Here is a 24,644-nt window from a genome sequence, read left to right on the forward strand (position 1 = left end):
AATGAGAGAGCGCTCATTACATGCAAATGCATGTGAATGAGGCTATTACTCATTCACTCCAAATGCAAAAAAATAAACGTGCGTCTCAGACGCACATTTATCACTTAGATATTAATGCCTGCCTGGAGCAGGCGTTAATAGCTGTGCACATTGAAAAAAAAAGTACAGAAAAAGCAGAAAAAACTGCTTTTCTGTACTTCTTTAAAAGTAAAAAAAATAACTCAGCCAGCCGCATTGAAGATAACCAGCTGACTGCAGTAATGAAAACCGACGCCGATAAACTCGGCGTCCATTTTCATAACCGCCTGACTGCAGTGATGAAAACAGTTTATCGGCGTCTGTTGTTCATAACCGGCAGATCGCCGGAAACTGCAGGGTCGCGTTAGCAAGGAGGCACTAAGATCGCGCAACCCTAGCGCGTCCTTGTTAGCGCAACCCCCTAATTTGTTTATTGCATGGCGCCCTCCCTTGCGGGTGCCATGCGTGCGTTAAGAAAACGGGTGCTGAAAAGTCAGCGCCTGCTTTCCGCGTATAATATTGCAACAGCCCCTATCTCTTTTTTTTCTTGCTCCAATAAAAGGTATCAGGTCCTGCAAAGATTCTGTTTTTCTCTATGACAAAATCAGCTACCAGAACTCCTCACTACCAACTAAGCTGACATGAAATTCTACTTCAGTAAATGACATATGTATGTAATTTTATCTCTGGATCTTTTAAATATTTGTTGTTGTATTCTTTAAGGTAGTGGAGGGGGTGGGGGGGAGGGGAGAGCTACCAGCTAATTCAGAAAGAGGGTTGGGATTCAGTACCATACATCTTCATTTGCATCTATCCAGGAATTTTATTTCCTCTCCCAACTCACCTAGCCCAATTAGCATAGCTACATCCTCTACAGGAGGCTATGCATCTGGCTTCCCTTCCTTATCCTGTAATTATATAAGGACCTTAAATCCAGCCACTAGGTGACTGCAACATTCCCAGCCCCAGACAGCCCAGGGAGTTTTAGACCAGAGCTGGGAATCAAATCCATGTGCTCTGCATGGCATGCACAGCACCAGGCTAGCCACAAACATCTTTTTTTAAAGTGAGACTGAAAACCCTAAGGGAGGCTCAAAAAAATGTGAGAAAATATTTTCACTGAGAGCATGGTGGCCACCTGGAAAGAGGCTTCCAGAGGTGGTTACGGGCATCAACAGTGGCAGAATTCAAGTATGCATGGGATAGACAAAGCCGAAGGAGGTGAGAAGACCACAAATCAAGTAAGACCTGTAACAGAATGCTAAACAAGTGGCACTGGGTAGACCAACTGTTCTTTTTCTGCCAACATATTTTATGATTCTATGTCTCTAATATTAACTTATTTAAATGACTTTGCACTCAAGCATAAGTACAAGAGAATGCTAAGATGAAAAAGGTTCTGTCCAAAGCTACTATACTGAAAACAATAAGATTTGCTGGTCTAATGACACCAGCTCTTTAAAGAATCATGGAAAGTTCTAATGCCCTGTACAGTAGGCACAATTTTAATTAGCTAGCGGAACAGGTAGGATATGTAAGTTGCAGAAAAGCCTCATGTCAGAAATACAAAGGTCTTTTTATAAACTGATTTTCATGTTCATAAGGTGTCTTTAAAATAAGATTAGACAGAAAGATAGATTTAAAAAAACCATCTTTGTGATTATGCCGTGCCCAGATAAATGTGACACAGTATGACAAAACCTTCTTTTCTTGGTTCCCAGACAAGTACACGCCTTACTATGTTGATTTGGTATATGCCTTAATTGCAAAGCCCAGGCACACAGATGGATAAGATTTCTCTTCTCAAGAGTTCTGCAGCACATGATCAGCACAGTATATGTTGGATTTATTTTCTACATCTGGCCACTTTTTTTTTCCATAATAATATACAATGTTGACTTCTTGTTCAAGAAATAGGTGACTATACCTCATTCATCTATTGTTCTGACAGCATGGGTAAGGAACATATTTGAACTAGGGATCATGGAGGTACCATAAAAACAATTATCGCTGAGAGCAAAGCACCAGTTACTGTATTACATACCATATCGAATCCACCACAAATGTGTTTTGCGCTTAAAGGTAATGAGCATTTCTATTAGAAACCTAGAGATATCTGTAGCAATAATAGAAGCATGGCCGTTAAGAAAATCAATATATTTCCAACCGTAAAAAAAGATGAGGATATACCATCTATAACTGTTCAGTCAAGAAACAAAAATTAAACAGGACCTGATTCTTTCTGGAACCCTCGATACCACTGTGCTGGATTTTCTGGGATTCGATGGATGTTTTTCTAATTTGTTTCCCTTAGAATGTTCAAAGCCACCACTGCGCCCTGTTTTCTTTGAGCAAGTTTACGCTGCCTTTTTAATCAGCCTTTCAGACATAATTCACCATGTGACATTGCAAGTGTCTGCCAGAAATCTCTTTTACTATTTGCTGCTGTAACAACTTGCAAGGAATCAGGAAGAAAGTACAGTTGAGGTGATAATGTGGTGCGACATGCTTTAACAAGTAATGACGTGGAGAAAAAAACAATACATAAGCACAAGAAACTTGAAAACAATAACTTTTATCTCCCATGTGCTTCATTTAGAATGGGAACATCAATGAGCAACTCAACAATAAGGCTGAATTTCATTTGTTCATCTCCACCATGAAAAAAAAAAACCTATTAATAGCAGCAGCAGTTCTTTTTAAATAATTCACTGAGGTAGTTATAGTATGAATAGCCACCAACCTAAAAACTTTTCCTCTGGGATTTCTATTTGCTTCTCGGGATGAAATATTTGAGAATTCTGAAAAATTCCATCATGAATTTACAAAAACTGGTGTTGCTGTCACTGGCAATGCTTCCAAACATAAACAAAATGCATTAGTAAAAATGCAGGAAAACTGAAGCGAGACCACAAGGGAGAGAAGTTATTAAAAGGAGAACATGGCAATTATAAAACTGTAGAGACCAGAATAACAAAGTGGTGAAAAGGATGCCCCACATATAATATGTAGAGAATAGAAGGTGCAGCAACTATTCTATTTTTTCAGCAAGTAATCTTCTTGCTTTTAAATTATAATACTGTTTACATCTTCTGTTAAAAAAAAAAAAAGTATTGCAAGGCTGGCCCAGATTGTTGGTTAAATTTCAGGATCATAACTCTATTCCCCAAGTCAGGTCCCTGCCTCTAGGAGGGAGGGAGTCTCAGTGATTGTACAATGGTGACACCTGGTGGCCAGACTAAGGGTCCAAGATTGCAGAGTTCCAGGAGGAGTCTTGGGCATGTTGTACCAGGTCGAGTATTGCCCCTGCAAAGGCTAGGCTAGAGGAGTTGGAAGGGGCATATAAAGGGAGGGGGCGGGCGGGGGGGGGGGGGAGGGAGGGGAATCCTTGGGCATTTGTAAATGAAGGTTCATGGAGCTGGATCTGAGCTCTGGCTCCAATTGAGCTGGAAGCTCAAACAAGGAACTGCCACACACACCGTACAACGCCAGTGAAAATGTAGTTTATGTAAACAAAATAAAAGAAAGAGGAACAAATACAATGAAGAGCAGTAGAGTTTAAAAGAAAGCAGAGCTTTAAACATAAAGGAGTGTAAGTCACTTTTCTATACTTAATTTTGCTGCATTTTGGTGTTGGTCACTACTGTCAGTCACACTCCAAAAAAACATATCAGTGTTGATGGGATTTAATTTTCTTTTGGTATCTCACCCATAATTGTCTCTTAATTTTTTAAAGACAAAATATAATACTAAAAAAAAAAAAGATTTTCTCAGGAGATGCAAAGATAGTAATTTCCTGCCTTCTCCACAAAGGTAAAAATGTATTTAAATATCTAAAGTAGCATTCTGGTCATGACCTGGCCTCTGTGTGCATAAAAGTCTAACAGTGTGTGCACTTTTATCCCCTTGGAAAATTGCAAGCACTGACTCAGCACACATTCATCTAGCTGCTGGGGAAAGTGCATGTGCTGTGTAACAGCATGCATACTTTTAGCCACTGAGGAAAAGAGCGTTCTCGAGGGCAGGTGGGGGGAGGTCGGCCTTCTAGGATAGAATTGTGTAATTATATACAGTGCATTCAGAAAGTATTCAAACCCCTTCACTTTTTCCAATTTTGTTACATTACAGCCTTATTCCAAAATGGATAATATGCTCCCCCCCCCCCCCCACCAATCTACACACAACACCCCATAATGACATAGCAAAATCAGGTTTGGGCAAATTAATTACAAACTACCGTAAAACCTGATATATCACATTTAAATAAGTATTAACACCCTTTACTCAGTACTTCATTGAGGCACCTTTTGCAGCGATTACAGTCTTCTTCGGTCTGATGCTGCAATCTTGACACACCTGGATTTGGGGATTTTCTCCCATTCTTCTCTGCAGATGCTCTCAAGCTCTGTCAGGTTGAATGAGAAGCTTTGATGCAAGCTATTTTCAGGTCTCTCCAGAGATATTCGGGTTCAAATCAGGGATCTGGCTGGGCCACTCAAGGATATTCAGTCTTGTCCCGAAGCCACTCCTGCATGTCTTGGTTGTCTGCTTAGGGTCATTGTCCTTTTGGAAGGTGAATTATCGCCCCAGTCTGAGGTTGAGTGCTTTGGAGCAGGTTTTCAGCAAGGATCTTTCAGTACTTTGCTCCGCTCATCTTTCCCATGATCCTGACTAGTCTACCAGTTCCAGCAGCTGAAAAACATCCCCACAGCATGATGCTGCCATTACCATGCTTTACTGTAGGGATGGCATTTGCTAGGTGATGAGCGGTGCCTGGTTTCCTCCAGACATGATCCTTAGCATTCAGGCCAGAGTTCAATCTTGGTTTTATCAGACCAAAGAATCTTTTTTCCCATGCTCTGAGAGTTCTTTAAGTGCCTTTGGGCAAACTCCAAGTGGGCTGTCATGTGCCTTTTACTGAGGAGTGGCTTCCACTTGGCCACTCTACCATAAAGGCTGATTGGTGGAGTGCTAGAGATGGTTGTCCTTCTGGAAGGTTCTCCTATCTCCAAAGCGGAACTCAGAGTGACCATTGGGTTCTTAGTCACCTCCCTGAGCAAGGCCCTTCTCCTACGATTGCTCAGTTTGGGCAGGTGGGTGGCCAGCTCTAAGAAGAGTCCTGGTGGTTCTGATGCAGGTTACTGTGTTCTTCAGGATCTTCAATGCTGCAGCAATTTTTTGTACCCTTCCCCAGATCTGTGCCTCGATACAATCCTGTCCCAGAGGTCTACAGACAATTTCTTTGACATGCACTGTCAACTGCAAAACCTTATACAGACGGGTGTGTGCCTTTCCAAATCATGTCCAATCAATTTAATTTACCACAGGTGGACTCCAATCAAAAGGGAAAAACATCTCAAGGATGATCAACGGAAACAGGATGTACCTGAGCTCAACTTTGAGTGTCATTTACTTATGTAAATGGGATATTTCCGATTTTTTAAATTTGCACAAATCTTTACAAACCTGATTTTGCTTTGTCGTTATTGGGTATTGTGTGTAGATTGAGGAGAGAAAAATGCATATCCATTTTAGAATAAGGCTGTAATGTAACAAAATGTGAAAGGGTCTGAATACTTTAGCGGTAACTGTCAAAGTGACGCATGCATTCATATTATAAAATCGGCTACCTGCGCGTACATGCGTGCACGATTTTAAATTGACGTGCATAGGCGCGCGAATAGTCTTGAGCGCATAAGTGGGGGGGATTTTAGTAGATGTGCTCAGCGATGCATTATAGGCCTATTTCCCAGTTTGCCCCAGTAAAAGAGGACTTCCTAAACCCCCTAACTAGCCTCCCTTTTACCCTACTAACCCTGATCCTTAAAACCCCACTAACTACCTTTTTAAAAAAATTATTTACTTACACGCAGCCCATAGCAGAAGCAAGTTACGTGGTTGTGGGATCCCGGCGCATGCTAGTGCACATAACTGACTGTATGGTGCAGTCCCAGCCCGCTCAGACCACGCCCACATCCCACCCCTTTTTTGGAAAACCTTTTTTATCTACGTATTGGAAGATATGCGCGTGGCCGTGGCCCTTTTACAATCTGCGAGTCTCATGCGTATCTCCAGGTTTTGCCATGCACAATCCTTTTAAAATCGTACCTCTTTCTAAATGCATTGTATATAATAGTGTAAGGGACTGCTGTAGTTTGGCTGAAATTTGCTTGGCTGCTGGTTCTGTTTTTGTAATGTTGATTCCATCCTATATTGAAATAATGAATCAGTGGTGTTCACATCACAAACTTCTGTAGTTATCTCAGCACTCTCAAGGACCCATTTTCTCTCAAAAAACAAACAAACCCCAAACAAAGGGGAGCACTGGCCAGATTTTTTCAGGTGTTAGTTTTAAGGAAACAATTTTATTTTCATGCTAGTGCTGGCTCCAAATAGCAGGATTGCTTAGTGCATTGTTGTGTTTCCCTATCCTCCTCTGGAGATGCATCTAGCAAGTCAGGATTTTGGGACTGCTACAATGAATATGTATGAGATAGATTTGCATGCCTTGGGTCTCCAAAGAATGCAAATCTAACTTTTGTATATTCATTATGGATTATCCTGAAAACCCAACTGGTAGGCATGCCTCCAGGAGAGTTGGGAAACACTGTATGCCACTGGAAGATGCATGTGTTTCCCCTTACCCTAAAATTACAGAATGATTACCTGATGGTACCTGATATGTTAACCCATATAATGCACAACTGTATAAAAACTTACTGCCGGGACTGCAAGCACTGAAAAAGCACCAAAGACAAAATGAACTGCTTACAAATAACCAGGAAAAAACCCTGCTCCCCTAGGGTCTTCTGCCCATTGACATTTTAAAGAAAATAGGGGCCACCCCCTCACCCCTATAAGAAAGCAAAATCCCTTTGTATTCAAATTATGTAAATTGCTACGAATTAGTGACTGTAATGCATTGAGATGGAGTAGTTTCTATTCAACATGTTCATTATGATACTTCTCAGAGAGTATCTATCCCATGGTGCACACAGATAAGCTACAATGACTAAACAAACACTTACTACTTTTATCCGTAATTCTGCATTAGACAGAAAGGGGAGTGTAGCGTTTTGAGGTAAAACATAATTATTGTGATGCAGATACCCAAGGCATGGTTGCATGTCCTAGCTCACCTGAGTGCAGTTAACGTCATTTCCAACATATCCTTACGGGACAATTCTGAATTGCCCGTGGTGTTTGCTTTGCATGAGGGCACTTTTAGCCCATGTCCAATACAGCTAGTTTTCAAAGGGAAGCCATCTGCACTACTTCCCCTTAAAAATCAGCAGCCACAAAGTGCTTCCTATCTGTTATTTGTGTGGGTGGCCGAGAGGCGGCACAATAGCATCCCATACATTTGAAAATAGAATGTACGCCTGCCGTTTCACTCCCCTGATCTACGCATGCCCATGAGAATGCCTCTTTTATACCTCGCTTAAAGTGTGCATGCTATGGAAACCCACATGCATTTTTAGCTGGGCAATACTGAGAGGCCAATTTACTCAAGTAAATACTATTTACCCGCAGGAATGGCTTTGAAAATTGTCCTCGATGGTAATATTTATTTTTTTTTTAAGAATTTCTGCACATAAACTCCAAATTACGCATGTAAATCATCTGGTGGGGAGGGGAGAAGGGATATACAGGGAAAAGTATACATTTAACTTGATTAGACATTTAACTCCCTGCACTGGTTGTAAGTGTTCCAGCAGGGATAGCATTTATGTGCATGCTTTTGATTTTCCAAAACATGCGCATATGTGCACATGTAGAAAACTCCACCCATTCAGGAGCAGGTTTCAGTTCTTGGGCGTACGTTCACGTATGCATCGGCACAATTGGGGAATTTTCAAAGTGGCTTTATAGACATAAGTCCATTGTGAAAATTCAGAACAAATAAGCGGGCTAATGAAAAATGACCCTCTAAAGGTCTACATCCTATTTTATATGAAATGCTATTTTTTTTTTTTCTTAAACACATTGATAATTTCATTGTGGAATCACTGTAGAAATTATACAGTCCATTCTCCTATACAGTTTAATAATGCCTTATTAAAGCCCAGGACTGTTTGGAAAAGAAAAGGTCTGAGATAGACTGTTGAATCTTGAAGAGACCTCTCTGAATCTTCTACCCTCCTCCCCACCCCCACTAAAAAGAGCACTGACAGAGAAATTGCAATAAAATACTTTAATAAAGAGGGCAAGGGGGAAAATGGGAAGAAGCAGAGCAGAAAATTGCTTTGTATCTTCTGGAATACCCAGAGTAACACGAGATAAAAATTACAAAAATAACCAACAGATTAGTTATCACCGGCCATTAACAATGGGAAAAAGCATCATTGGCAGGGAATGGAACACAAATCAGCTTTAAAAAAAAAAAAACAAAACCCCAAAACAAAAACAAAAAAAATAATCCCAAACTCAAATTCAATTAAACCTTTTAACAAACTGTTGAGAAGCAAATGAAGCACAATTACAAATAATCTATTTTCCAAATAAGCCAAAAATTTAAATAAAAATGTATTTTCCAACAGTAAGCATTTATTTAACCATTATCTAGTAATCAAAGTGGGTGTTTCTAATCATGACTAGCTGATGTATTATCAGTGACCATAAATATGATTTTATCATTTGCAACATCAAATACAATATATACACTGCAAAAGAAAAAAGCCAAAAGTTTAAGCTGTGGTCTACTTTCAGAGTGATTCCAGTATAGCTACTATACACTAACCTGCTTCATTATAATTTTCATCTGATTATTATTCACAGAAAATAATTTTGTACACTTAAGATCATTATTATTATTAAGTTTTTTTTTTTTTTTTCAAAAACAGATTTCACACAAGGGCATATTATGTCTGTGAGGACTAGATGGCGTGAAATGGTCTGTACGCTATTTTTAACAGCTCATGAAAATGTTCCTAATTTCTGTGCCTGTTACCTCATCACACAAGTACACCAACAGACTACCTGATGATGTTATGTGCAGGAAGAATACAATTTGGGCCATCTCATAATTATACTATCTTATCACAGTACATAAGCGCTGCACAACTTATTATCATAGTTTGCCTCTGTATTTGCTCCCAGACACTAGAGCAAACAATGTCAGTGGATGTTAAATATTTTTCTTTTTTAATTAGTAGTCAATGTCTGGGGACCTTAGCAGTCCTGTAAGATTGCATCTTTAAAGATCTGTTAGCTTTATAAAGATATATCTATCCATAGATTGAGCTGTGTGTGGGGTTGTTTTTTTAAATTTTTTTTAAACTAATTTTATCCTTGATGGGCTAACACAACATTCTCTCTTTGTATAGCTTATATAAGAGATGCAAACAAAGAAACCCCACAAATATTATTTGCATAACGAGACCAATTTGAAAAGCAGTAACTAGGCTATGGACTGACTAAGCTGAACTGGGCGGTCAAACGGTTTCATTTCCCACATACAAACCATCTTATTTAGTTGCCAAGCAACCAGGCCATTTAGTCTGAACTGGACATTTTAGCCAGTATAGAGGCACTTTTAAGTATACACTAGATCAGGCTCAGATCCATGTTTCTGCAGAAGTTTGCTTGGTTCCTTGTGAACTGTAACAAGTAGTTAGTAAAGCAGGGCCAGAATAGCCTCATGACTACCGTGAACCTGCAGGCATGCAGCGAGTGATGCTAGACTGCCTTCCTTCTCTACAATAGACTTATTGATCCTACCTCCTTTAAAGATCAGTCACAATTTACAAATAAATGTTTTCTATATTGAATATGCAGGTGTGACGTGATGTAGAGTAGTGGGGTGCTTATTTTAATACAAATTATGCAATGCACGGGTACGTTTGTCACTGCTGTTCCTTTTTGGAGCTTTAAACACAATTTTAACTTAAAGACTGAATGACATTAAAATGAAATTATTTAGTCTTTTTCTCTATATTACATGATAAACATTTTTTTCCTAAAAAAATAAAAATCAATTTAAATGAAATCATGTTGCCCTTAGTGATACATTGAGCAATGACACAGTGTAAATATAACATGGTTAATTTTATTTCTTTAAAATGCATCTGTTTATTATAAATACAATTTAAGTGCAATAGAATACATTTGCTGTAACTATTAATCTTTAAAAGGAGTGCAACAAGAAAATTCACAGACTTAACGGAGTTATAATTATAAAAGAGGGTGGGTGATCAGCTAATTTGGTCATTGGAATAGCTGAAGGTTGCAACACGTTTTCTTCAAAAGGCAGGTCTCCACACGCAACTGAATGACAATGGATGGATGGCTGCACTGCATTGAAAGGGGAGGCTGGCTTTATTTTCTCTAAGTACATGAATTTGTATTGAGTTTTTAAAATTTTAGCCACTTTCTACCTGCATTTAAGGCTCCACAGCCCCACCTAATTATAAAATTAAATTATCTGTCAGGCTTTGTAATAAAAAATCAGGTGGTGTTGGTTTATTCCCCAAATCATATTACAACAGCACTTTATAGTGTAAAAAAAAAAAGCAAGGTCATGGAGGTCCTATAAGAAGATATTATAAAGAGTAGCCATGAACTTGCCTTAACACTTGTTAGATTAGTGGACCTGAATGCTGCTATAAAGCACCACCAAGCAAAATAATATTTTAGGATAAAAGTAGCAGTCCATGTCAACTGGACATTTTTCCAGTTAGCCTGGGCACATCGGCTTTTTTTTCACTGTACTTATTTTTTAGGCTTGACCTTTATCTGAAAATTTAAAAAAAGCAAGAAAACCAGGGCTATGACCCACAAGGCACAATAAAGAAGAATGGCATACGAAGTGAGGCTCACGGTGTAACTTGCTGGAACTAATCTCACTTAAAGTTGAATTTTAAAAGCCTGATGCTCGCCAAAACCCGGGAGATATGCGAATCCGAGTGGATTTTGAAAGCCACCCAGACACGCGAGTGTCTCCTGATGCGTGCACAAAATATTTTTCCCAAAAAGGGGCAGGCCATGGGCATGGTCTGGGTGGGGCATGGGTGTTCCGGGATTTTACATTGAAACCAGGGTGTAAATACTTACGCGCACAAGCATGCGCCAGGGTCTCCTGCCATGCAAATTTACTTCTGCTATAGATGGAGTATGAGTAATAAAATAAAAAATCTAGACATGTCAGTAGGGTTTTAGGGGTCTGGACTAACAGGGGAGAAGGGAAGCTATTACACTAGAGGGGTCTGGAAGTCCTATTCCTTATCTGGGCAAACTGGGAACGAAGTGGAAAAACTGGCAATGGTGTCGGTGTGCTTGTCTATTAACCCCCCCCCCCACTTATGCAGTAGAAGTGGCATTTGCGCAAGCCCATTGCAAACTGAGTGCACATGTGCCCACGGTTAGCCCATTTGTAAAATGGCTGCATCCCAGGGTGCGGGCTGATGACCATGCACCCATGTGTGTCCATGTGTGTCCATGTGCCTGTTTAAAAGTTAGTCTTAGAGCTCAATTCACCCAAAATCAGAACCTGGAAATATTTCTAGCAGAAAGTAAAAATAATCACATTCTGTGACTAGAAAATGTGCCTCAGAGGCCCTGCATGTCTCAGCGCAACCAAATAATCCCCATTTAAGTAGGAATTTTATGCTGGCTGCCATTCCGAATTGTGTAACATTCTTGATTTCATTATAATAAGCAGGGCCCTCATTTTCTTTCCATGGACATACAAATAGCTCTCTTGATTTTACCTACATTACAAACTGGGTGGAAAAACAAGTAGATGACAGCAGCAGATAAGGACCAACTGGCCCATATAGTCTGCTCAGTTTTCTTCTCTGGTTCCTACTTAAACCAACAAGGGCTCCCCCGTGTCTTTTATACATCCTCTCAAACTTGTTTCTACTACTGCGACCTATAGTTGTCCCAAGGATGTTCACAAGGATGTCCCAAGGATGTTCACATTTTGTTACAGTGCTGCCTCCACTACCTCTGCCTTGTTTCCTTTTTTTTTTTTTTCAAGTCCCATAATTAATCCAACACCTACACCCCCGTCCATGTCTTATCACAAAGTTTTATAAAAACTCAAAACAGCTACCAAAACAATTGAGGCTATTGGCCAAACTATCCAACCAACCTGTGGTTATAATCATAGCCATATGGTGCAGCTTACCCCAGCCTTTTGGACGTCAATTTAAATTACAGATAAGAAGCCTTAACCACGTGGCTACATATCATCGACACACTGCCTCATTTAAAAATCATTCAAATCACTTGTACCCTTTGACTGCAAAGGAAACCATAGGAAAAGGTTATCTAAAAAAAAAATAAAAAAATTAATTTAACATTTTTGGTAGATAAAACAATGTCAAACAAAAAGATGTTAAAAACAATGATATATAGAAGTTATGGAATGTTCACATGCAGAATACAATTTAAGCTTAACATCTTATATTCCATTTGCATACTTTGCCTTGTCCTCATTGCCTCAGCAGCAATGCACATCAAAAAGGAAAAATCCCTCAGACACTACACATGCATGCTTTTCATTACCCTGAAGTTTCATTCTCTACTCTACCCCTCTGAGAATACTATGTACGTGCATACATATTTGCACAACAGACAGAAAACTATCCTCAGGACAGGAGAATGTGAAAATAGTGCTTCCTTGGTAAGAGATCAAAAGCATTTTCAGGTTCAAATATAATTGAGCTAGTGGCCTATATCACAGAAGCACGGTGCCATCATTCCTCTCTCATGGATGAACCAGGTACCCACAGCATCCACACAGGATTGAACACATCTACAATACAGGATATACTAACACCACTTGTGTCTTATGGTACCTTGGGATTAGGTCTTTATAGTGGTTATGAAACAGGAAGTTCAATAACTTAGTCACGCAAATCATAAATCTTTCTTCAATAAGTCAAGTGAGTAATAAGGTAGGATATGTGATATAACTTATCTATACTAGTGATCCTTTATTGAAATCCTTTGTTGATTCATCTCTTTCTTCAGTGTTAAAGGGTCAGTGATCATATACATTCCTCTGCAGTACTACTTTGATGTCAAGCTGCATCCCTCACATTATTTCCCTCATTGTCTGATCTCCATGGTGGCTTTGAGTGTATTTGCCATGGGTCAAGATTGTCCACCTTTGCCTAGCTATTGCTTTTGGAAGATCCTCCTGCCTATCCTATTTCATTTTATAATAATTGCTGTGGTCATATGTGTATTTGATGTGTCCTACCTGCACATTCTTCTATTGACAGTCTAGGAACTAAGTGACATTGGAGCAAGCAAACAGGACTGCACAAATTGGAGTCGAAAGTGTATGTGTATGAGCGTGGGGAGGAGGGAATCAGAGGGTAGACCTCTTTCTGTATCCATTTTGATGCTTTGTATGGGTGTAATCCCTAAATTGTAGACTGGCAGATTAAGTAAATGGTTATCACACTAGTCTTCGGGTTCCCTCAGCTATTTGGGTTTTCAGAATACCCCTAATACGGATTTTCTAGTCTGTCCATCCACACCACATGTATCTCAAGCATATTTAATAGGGATATCCTGAAAATCCAAATATTTGGGCAGACCTGAGGATTGGTTTGAGCACTAGTAATTAAAAAAGGTTGCAAAAGTCAACAGGATAACTATTTACAATGATGAGAGGCATCTCTCTCTCTCTCTCTCTCTATATATATATATATCAGTACAAACATACACAATGGTGCATGCATGAATGTGCAAGAAGACTATGTATGATACAAAATTTTATGTAGCTTAGTCAAAATTTTTAAAAGATGACTGGGAAATGAGACACTGGCCCTTTAAAAGTGGCTTTTGAGTGGAAAACTGAAGCCAGTATTTAAAAATAGAGAAGTGTGTTAAAACATTTGCTGCAGTGTTATCTGATAGAGATAAAAAAAAAAAAAAAAAAGGCGGTTATCCCCAGCTAACTTTCCTATTTAAAGCTCCCATGGGAGCTGTGTATCTGTGGCAGCACCCTGGCATAGATTCATAGGGGACTGGAGAAGGAGTAAATATAATCAGGTCTGAGAGTTGTTGGAAGGAAATGTATTTGGGTGAATAGTTATGGACACATCTGTAATCACATGAAGGGCATTAACAGTAATGGCAGTTTCACTTCCTGCACACTCCCAATATATTCATGTCTTCAATATAGTTTTTTAATTTTTTAAAATTAATCTCTCTCAAGGATCTGCGTTTACAACAGATCTAATTTGGTTTTTTTCCTCACTATTTGCATGCCAGAAACCAAAAGGATTTTGGGTAAACTGAGCTCTTGACTGAAAAGACTGGCTAGCTAATAGGGACTGCTACTTTATGCTGTCATAGGGACCTTAAAATGTTAAGGAACATTTTTGGTGGTTTGCCATCAAGTGTGACAACAAGGCAGGACCCTCTAAGCTCCACTCAGTAGTTATATGCAGTTTGTGTTCCATATAACAATTATACTGGATTCAAAACCTAGAAAAGAAAACATAATCCACAAAACATTTTGTCCTTAAAGTTATTTTGAATGGTTTCATGAGAATTTGCAAACCGAGACTGGAGATTTTAGCATTTGCAGGTAGATTCTCAGATGACATAACTGAGAACAGTGCTTTACAGTAATCTATACCAACTAAATGATCCAGTTAATTTAAAAAAGTGACAGTATGAAAATGTTGGCTTGCTGACTATGAATGGCATGGCAATACAGTACTTTGCAAAAATGTCAGGGTTTTCAGAACAATAACTGATAGGTTAAATATCCATTTTTTTTTAACAGAGGACTATCCAGCCTTTTTGTTTTCATATACCTTAGAAGAGATTTCTTTTGACAGGTTCTGTGAATAGGAGTAGAAAAGAATATATTCAGTTTTAACCTTTTGTGTTGGCATCCATTTTTATAAATATTGACTCATCTTGGATGCACTGGTGACATCAACACCTCACCAAGGATCTCTGTACACTGCAGTTTGCAACCTTTATTGCCACATACTGTGTAGATAATAGCACTTTCATACAGTTGTTAAAAAATCAAAGCACTGATTTGCCAGCTAGCTTTAAAGGCTTTACCAGTGCTTAATGAGTTCATAATGTGCTCTAGCCACACTAAAATTTCAGCTGAGAGAGCATTAGAATTGACATTTTTTCTTTCAACAACAAAGCCTTTCAAATTTAAGTTCCAGTACATAACATGATCTTTGGAGTGCATGTACCCTCTAGGTGCTGGAGGCCCTATACCTAATGCTTCACAATGTACTACAGGGCAAACTTTGAAAATCTTTCTAATGTATCCCTCCTTATGAGTTTGCAAACACCATCCATTCAATTAAAAATAAAATCCTCAATTGAAAAGGTATAGGTCTACAGATAATCACAATATGAGATCCAACAAATTAGTTTGCTTGCCCAAGCAAGATCATTCATTCGCCATGCTATGCTCAGCCCTACAAACCCCTTAACTCCATTGTCCATGTTACAATCATAGCCTGAACTGAATAACTATAAAATATATTCAGAAAACCTCATAATTAGTAATATTAACGCCAGTAAATTCTATATTTAGAAATACAGTATTTGTATCTATATTATAATGGCTATTGCCAAAACTTAAAAATTCAATATAAACTTAGCCAAACAATACTGTTTGTTTCTGTGTGGCTTAATTCCAGTAAAGCAGTTGCCTACCTTTAATAGGTGTTCTCCAAGGACAGGAAGATGGCAGCCCTCACCTATGGGTGACGACATCAGATGGAGCCTGGCACAGAAATTTGATTTCAAAGTTTTGAGAAACTTTGAGCATTCCCTAACAGGCATGGGCAGCACATTACACTGTCATATGTGGGTCCTTTCAGCCTATAATTTAGCTTAGACTTGGAGAAAGCTATTTCAAGACTTAGAAAATAGCCACTGCTTTTACTAGCATCAGTAGCATGGAAAATACTTAGTTTTTGGGTACTTGCCAGGTACTTGTAGCCTGAATTGGCCACTGTTGGAAACAGGATGCTTGATGGACTCTTGATCTGACCCAGTATGGCCATGTTCTTATGTTCTTAAAGAGAACGTGGGTGGACTTGGCGAGGACTGATATACTGCAGTTCTTGGAATCCATCTTTTACAAGTAAGCAGGCAGGCAGGATTGCAGGCCTCACACATTGGGCATCCCTAGCTACAGAATTGCCCTGAATAAAGAAAGGGGAGAAACCTAAAATAGTGCCAACAAGCAAAACTATTTTTATGGCAAAAGCCATTTTTGTATTTTCTATATTTTTTATAGGAGCAACCTGGAACCAAATAATGGGTTCTAGGGGGAATGGAATTGGGTTCTACATCAAAGACTTCAGGACATACTGGCCAAACCTACTGTAGCATAGGAGTCCCTGTCCAAGTAATAGTGCAATGTGAATGTGTGGAGAGAACTCCAGGTAGCAGCCTTTCAGATTTCCTCCATGGAGGCTGATTTTAGGTGGGCTACCAATGCCTCCATGACTGATACTGGGTCTTGACCTGGCTCATCAGATTCAGACCTGCCTGGGCATAACAAAAAGTGATGCAATTTGCTAGCTAATTTGATAAGAATGCATTTGGCAATGGCAATTCCAGGGATGTTGGTGTTAAAAGAAACAAAAAGCTGGATGGACTTTCTAAGAGCTTTGGTCCACTCTGAAAAAGAAGGCCAAGGCTTTCTTGCAGTTCTGTCCTCAAAGGGGTTTCTTGCCGCATGTCCTCAAAGGGGTTTCTCCCCTTTGAGGACATGCGGCATGAAAAAGAATGTTAGAAGGATGACTGACTGGTTAAGGTGGAGTCTGATACTATTACAAACAGGAACTTGGGATGCATGCACAGAACCATCCTATTGTGAAAAAACTTGGTATAAGGTGGATAAGTTACTAGGGCCTGCAGTTCACTGGTGCAGGTCAAAATGAGTGCCATCTAAAATATGACCTTCCAGGTCAGATACGTCTGCTCACAAGAGTTTATAGGATCAAAGGGAGCTTTCATCAACTGAGTCAATACCACACTGAGGTCCCATGACACAATGGAAGGCTTTATGGGAGGCTTCAAGTGAAGTAAGCCCCATATGAATCAGACAAACGGCCGAATTTTAAATCGGCCACGCATGTAAAAATCACCATGTACGTGTGTGGCCGTGCCGTGCACATTTTCAAAAGGGCCTGGCCACACCATTAGCCGCTGTCCCAAGGGCTCTAAGGAAAAGATGGGACAGAAGGAGCCCCCGCATGGACATGAGGTAGTATAGTATGCTGCACATGCCCAGTAGGGCATGGTCAAAGTTTCTAAAACTTCTGAAATCAAATTTCTGTGCCGGGCTCCATATGACATCACTCACATGTGAGGACTGCCATTCTTCCTGCCCTCAGAGAAGGCTACCAAGTACGCCATAGAAGTGCAAGAAAAGGGAGATTGACCCTAATTAGGAGATGAGTTCAGTGATTTCATTTTTATATAGTTATGCCTGATATACCAGCAGTTTAGGATGAGTCACCAAAAGCAAATGGCATTTTATAATATTAATGCTATAAAACGCCCAGTTAGGGTCTAGAATTTGCTTATATGAAGATGTGTTTCACAAGTGGAGTCCAAGATAACTAGGAAAAACAAGAGTAAAAATCAAGATAGCAAGACAGATGTTTTTGTGTTTTTAAATACAAAGGAGACTGACAGGGCCAGCTGAAGGAGTCATCACTTCAAAAATTTGAGGCACTGCAGAATTATAGTGGTAACAGAATTAATGCAATATAGAAAGTTATGAAAAAATATTTATGAATATGTTTTGGGGCGATGTGGGTTTTACAGAAAATTCTGATTTGGAAAATTTTCTTATTTGCATAAAATTATCAAAAAATATTACTATGCAAATTTTCCTGATGCCATAATCTGACCTAAATTTTAAGTTAAAACACCACATTATTTTACATTTCCCATGCTCAAAGTTGTTTATTTTTAAGTATCCAAGTAGTTGAATTATTTGATTGGGGGGGGGGGGTAAGAAATCAATAAATGTGATTTAAATATTATACTAAAACACATTTAAAGCTTGAAATTACCAACCTTGCCTAGTAGTGCATCAACATCCATCATTGTTACTAATGAATTTTATGAAATTTTTACAAATGGAAAATTTTCCATAGAACAATTTTCTGAAAATTATCCATCCCCCATATCTGATATTTTGTAGTAGATCCCAAAATTTTGTCATTCTTTTGATACATGTCTTCAGACATCTGCATTAAGAAAAATTTCGGAACAACTGACGGAGAAACATATTGAATTATGTACTAGGAAAGCATGATTTTGTAGCCAGAAATAGCTTTTTTGTATCTCTTAATCTAGAAGTGCAGATGAGCTCTTTGCCATTTTCTCTATGAATTCTGTGATGTAGATTATCACAAGGCTGTTCACTATCTCTTAGAAAACCCACTAAATGCAAAAAGAATTACTGTGAGGTATTTTGTTAAAATACTGAAATTGATTGTTGTAAAACAAAACCAAATCTCTGTAGTGAAGAGAGGCAGACTTTAGACTTCCAAAGTAAAGACGCACAGCTTAAACATGAAACCAAGCAAGTGACTGTATAAACTGATTGTATTTAGAACAAAGAATGGATTACTCCAGTAATGGAGAGCTCTGGATTTGGTAGGCAATTACCCTGAACATTAATGAACAAGGGAAATATTACAAATGGACCCCGACCAGTCTTTTTATAAATAGAAGTAAAATCTTGAATCAAAGAGAATGTTGTAGGATAAAAGAGGTATTACTATATCTTATCTGGCAAGCCTACAAATATTGCTTACTTCAACAGTAATGAAACATTTCGAAAGACAAATATTTTCCATTTCTTGTCTTAAGATATGTAGCCATTTTGCATACCCTAGAATTCAATCTCAACTTGAGGTCTTAGAAAAATTAAGATGCATCATTTTTTGTAAGCAAAATTGATTGTGATAAAACAAAGGCTAATTTTCTCCACTCCAGAACTCAAACAACTTGGGTAAAGCTTTGACAAACCTTAAATTGCTTTTTTTGTTAACTTTAAATTGCTGCTCAATGTTATAATGATGTTCCTTAAAGAACACAGTTAGCAAAATATTTTAAATTTCTTCAATATTGTCACATTTTAATGTAAACATCAAATAATGTACCAAAAGTTTTACCAGAGGAGATGAGGAACTTTTTTCTTTTTTTGTTTCTCTTTTTCTTTTTTTTTTTCTTTCTTTTTTTTTTTTTTGGGAGGACAAGTCTCCTAACCACTGTGAAGGGGGAACAAGAGGATGAAGAGGAAAGGGTGTGGTGGGGGGGAGGGGGGAGCCAGTTTACAAACATTTACACATGCATAGTGAAAAGAAACAAGTATCTTTACTAAATTCACACATTTTTTTCCCTTAAAATAGTTATTAAATCTACTAAGCACCAACATACCTAAAAATTTATTTATTTATAAGTTCATGATTCTTTTTTAAAAAATCTACCAAATTAACATTAAAACAAGCTTAAATTGTAGCTTGTCTGAAAATAAAATGTAGAGAGCATTTAAGTATACCAGTGTTTTTCATTTCAAAACATTGGTATTTGGTGTCTCCAATGAAAGCAGGGGACAAGACCACATTATATACTCTAAAACAGAAAGTTCTTTAAATGCAGCATCCTTTAACCAAAAAAAAAAAAAAATAGCGGATAAAACAAAGTATTTAGAAGATGCTGCACCTTTATTTTAAAAAAAGTAAATGAATTTAAGCAGAAATAACATACATTTTTTACATAACTGGTCATTTCTGGTACAGAAACCCAGTAATTGAATGCTTATGTTATTGAATTAATGTAAATGCTACTTACATTTTTTTTTAAAAATACAACTTAGACAAACTTTTTTTTATTAGTTTTTTTAATAGTTACAACAGTTAACGTCTTAGCTGCTAGCTAATGCAACATATATTTTACATTACACAAATTAAAAAATATTTGTTCTTTTCTACATAAAATCCATCAAAATTCTGACCCACATCAAAATTGCAAAATAAAATGGAATATATATTTAAAAAAAATAGTTGCATGTCTAGCAGCAAAGCAATTAACTGGTGATATATTTACTAGTAGAAACAAAGTGAAGATCTGCAAGTACTAGTGAAGCCTACCTACCTTACGCTATTAACACAAATAAAACTTAAAAAGAAATTCTGGCTACAAAAACAAATTAAGCTGGTTATTTAAAATAGGAATAGAAGCCATTGTTACCCGATGAACTACCTAAACTAAGTTCCTGAAACAAAGATAAGGGATCACTATTCTTTTTTGCCTGCTCAGGTGGGGGTTTGGGCTTTGGTGGTGCCCGCAGAGCACTTGCGTAGGACATGGCAGGCTTGTTCCCGCTAGCATTCTGCTGGTTGTTGCTGCCACTGCTGCTGCTGTTGGATTCAACAATCTGTTTGTTGGGCATAAGAGGTGGGAACTGGCCGAGGTGCTGCAGTACATTGTAGTTGAAGGAATTTGGTAACTGGATGGTTTCAGCTTTCAGGTGATCCTCAGAGGCTTTTCCTGTTTTTGATGAAACTAAGAACAAGAATTAAAGGAATATGGTTTTAGTTAGGGAAAAAGCAGATACAGGCACATGTACATCATTTTATTTACAGTGATTATAGATAGTGGGGCGGATTTTAAATGCCCTGTGTGCTGGTGCACCTATTTTGCATAGGCCGCCAGCGCGTGCAGAGCCCCGGGACGCGCGTAAGTCCTGGGTTTTTTAAAAGGGGCGGGGAGGGGGCGTGTCGGGGGTGTGGCCGAATGACGCGGCGTTTCGGGGGCGGCGACGCGGGCGTGGTTTCGGCCCAGGGGCGTGACCGCGGCCTCCGGACCAGCCCCCGGGACCGGAACACGGAGCGGGGCAGCCGGCAGACGCAGGCGTAAATCGTGGAATAAAGGTAAGGGGGGGGGGTTTAGGTAGGGGAAGGGAGGGGAAGGTGGGGGGAGGGCGAAGGAAAGTTCCCTCCGAGGCCGCTCCAAAATCGGTTGCACAAATGTGCACCCCCTTGCGCATGCCGACCCCGGATTTTATAAGATATGTGCGGCTACGTGCGTATCTTATAAAATCCAGCGTACTTTCGTTTGTGCCTGGTGCGCAAACAAAAGTACGTGATCGCGCAATTTTTTAAAATCTACCCTAGTAAGAACATAAGAACATGCCATACTGGGTCAGACCAAGGGTCCATCAAGCCAGCATCCTGTTTCCAACAGTGGCCAATCCAGGCCAAAGAACCTGGCAAGTACCCAAAAACTAAGTCTATTCCATGTTACCGTTGCTAATGGCAGTGGCTATTCTCTAAGGGGTAGATCTTTAAAAAATACGGGATCGCGAACAAAAGTACGCTGGATTTTATAAGATACGTGCCGAGCCCAGCGCGCACTGCCTGTTCCCTCCGCCCTCCCCCCACCTTCCCCTCCCTTCCCCTCCCTAACCCACCCCGCCGGCCCTATCTAAACCCCCCTACCTTTGTCGACAAAGTTAAGCCTGCTTTCAGCAGGTGTAACTTTGCGCGCGCCGGCCGGCAGCCCCGCTCCGTCCTCCGGTCCCGGGGGCTGGTCCGGAGGCCTCAACCACGCCCCCGGGCCGGCGCCACACCCCCAGGCCCGCCCCCGAAATGCTGCGGCATGCCCCCAAACGCCGCGTCGTTTTCGGGAACGCTTCCCGGACACGCCCCATCCCGCCCTTTTCGAAAGCCCCGGGACTTAAGGCGCGTATAAATCCGGAAGGATTTACGCGCGCAGGCCCTTTTAAAATCCGCCCCTAAGTGAACTTAATAGAAGGTAATGGACTTCTCCTCCAAGAAATTATCCAATCCTTTTTTAAACACAGCTACACTAACTGCACTAACCACAATTCCAAAGTTTAATTGTGCGTTGAGTAAAAAAGAACTTTCTCTGATTAGTTTTAAATGTGCCCCATGCAAACTTCATGGAGTGCCCCCTAGTCTTTCTATTATTCGAAAGAGTAAATAACTGATTCACATCTACCTGTTCTAGACCTCTCATGATTTTAAACATCTCTATCATATCCCCCCCCTCAGCTGTCTCTTCTCCAAGCTGAAAAGTCCTAACCTCTTTAGTCTTTCCTCATAGGGGAGCTGTTCCATTCCCCTTATCATTTTGGTAGCCCTTCTCTGTACCTTCTCCATCGCAATTATATCTTTTTTGAGATGCGGCGACCAGAATTATACACAGTATTCAAGGTGCGGTCTTCACCATGGAGCGATACAGAGGCATTATGATATTTTCCGTTTTATTCACCATTCCCTTTCTAATAATTCCCAACATTCTGTTTGCTTTTTTGACTGCCGCAGCACACTGAACCACTATGACGCCTAGATCTCTTCTTGGGTGGTAGCTCCCAATATGGAACCCAACATTGTGTAATTATAGCATGGGTTAGTTTTCCCTATATGCATCACCTTGCACTTATCCACATTAAATTTCATCTGCCATTTGTTTGTTTTTTTAATTTATATATTTATTGATTTTCAAATTAGACAGATGAATAATTACATTATTTGCATCATAATTATTATCACTTCAAAATCAGAATTCAATCTTTCGGTATCAATTTATTTTATCTAATTGTGATGTAATCAAACAAAATCACATTCAATCAACATCTAATATTCCAGAGGCTTTAGCAAAATAAGGGAGAAACACAAAGAAAACATCTACCTGAATTTAAGCATTGTAACAAAAAATAAATAAATAACCCTGCAATATACAATTCTATGTTTCACTGGACTGTAAGGGTATTTCAACTATTCTCTTTTGTTCAACAAATGTTTTTAAATGATCAGGGATAAAGAATATATAAATATCCTGTTGTTTCTTAATGACACATTTGCAGGGATATCGCAGGGTAAATGTAAATCCCACTGATAAAACTTCCTGCCTATAAACCAGAAATTCTCTTCTCCTTAACTGTGTAGTAATAGATAGGTCTGGAAACATTTTTACCAAACTATCATGAAAAGTAATAGGGTATTTACCAAAATACTGTTTCATAATTTTATTGATATCAAGCAAATTCAGAAAAGAAACCACCAGTATACCCCTATCTATTATTTGATTATTTATACTTTCCAGAAAATTTGTGAGATTGCCCTGAAAGGGCATCTCTTCTATATTGAAGTTTAAATTTTTTTTTGGCAGAAAAAAGCAATAACTAATTACTGGTAATTCATTTTCAGAAAAACTCAATACTTCCACCAGAAATTTCTTTAACGGTTCCATCGGTACCTGCCTAACTACCCTAGGGAAGTTGAGTAGGCGTAGATTTAAACGTTTACTATTATTTTCAAAGATTTCAATTCGTCTAGATAACGAGTCTCTATCTTTTACTACTCTTGCCTGAAATTCAGAATTCTTCTATTCCCTATCCTCTAAAATTTTAATTCTTTCCTCAGAATTTTTAACATTATCTCGAATTTCCATTATATCCTGCTGACTTTTCCCTGCTACTATATCCACTTTTTTCTCTAGCCCTTTTATATCGCTGGACATTTTAGCCATCATATCCCATAACAGTTCCAGTGTAACCACCGCAGGGTGCTTTAAAGTCTCTATGTGGTCACCACCCGAGGCTTGTTCTCCGGCCTCAGTCGATTTTCCATCTCCACCTCCAATAATTCTAATCGGGGTTTTGACTCAGAAATACTGAGTTCCTCTAAGGTGCCTCCAAGTAGAGCTTCAGCTGCCCTGTATAATGGTGGTATATCTAGATTGGGACTCAGCAATGCCTCCTCTATAGACTCAAGCCGTCCTCCCAAAAGGCCAGAGTCAGCAGTATCCTTAGATGCTGGATTTAATGCAGGCGCAGTCATAAAACGAAACAATGTCTTGTTGAATAGGAGACGGAGGGGGAACTGAGGGAAACACCCTTATTTTCCCCTTCCGTTTAGATGGCATCTTATCAAGAATCTTAATAGCATTCAATTCAGCAAGCAGTTCGTTCCCGCTAACAATGCAATTTACTTGCCTCTGTGGTGGTGATTTCTCCGGCAGAGTTTCCCCTCCAACCTCTCTAACCGAGCTAAGCCGAGCAAAGCCGAGCAAAGCCGCGCGCCCCTTAGGCGCGCGCCGGCAGCAGTAGCACACCTAGGATATGTCGCTCTTATGGTGTCTCCTCGGCCCCTCCCGATGACGTCGGGGCTAGCAGGAAAAGGTTAGAGGAAATCTCGGAGATCATCGGGTGCTCCCTCTCTGCCAACAGTCAATCACAGCAAACAGGTATCTCTGACGCCGCTCTTATGGCGTCTCCTCGGCCCCTCCCAATGACATTGGGGCTAGCAGGAAAAGGTTAGAGGAAATATCAGAGCTCACTGGGTGCTCCCTCTCTGCCAAAAGTCAATCACAGCCTTCATCTGCCATTTGGATGCCCAATTTTCCAGTCTCACAAGGTCTTCCTGCAATTTATCACAATCTGCTTGTGATTTAACTACTCTGAACAATTTTGTGTCATCTGCAAATTTGATTATCTCACTCATCGTATTTCTTTCCAGATCATTTATAAATATATTGAAAAGTAAGGGTCCCAATACAGATCCCTGAGGCACTCCACTATCCACTCCCTTCCACTGAGAAAATTGTCCATTTAATCCTACTCT

General features: G+C 39.4%; 1 protein-coding gene across 1 annotated transcript in view; it reads right to left on the reverse strand.

Annotated features, from left to right (window-relative positions):
* Nucleotides 1-8,777: 8,777 nt before the first annotated feature.
* The window catches only part of HELZ (helicase with zinc finger), a 639,316-nt gene continuing 623,449 nt past the window's right edge, over nt 8,778-24,644 (reverse strand). The window contains 1 exon segment of the mRNA XM_029599344.1: nt 8,778-20,559. Coding sequence (XP_029455204.1) covers nt 20,213-20,559 — 347 coding nt within the window. The 3' untranslated portion in view covers nt 8,778-20,212.

Source organism: Rhinatrema bivittatum, chromosome 4 (genome assembly GCF_901001135.1).
Source record: "Rhinatrema bivittatum chromosome 4, aRhiBiv1.1, whole genome shotgun sequence".
NCBI lineage: Eukaryota > Metazoa > Chordata > Amphibia > Gymnophiona > Rhinatrematidae > Rhinatrema > Rhinatrema bivittatum.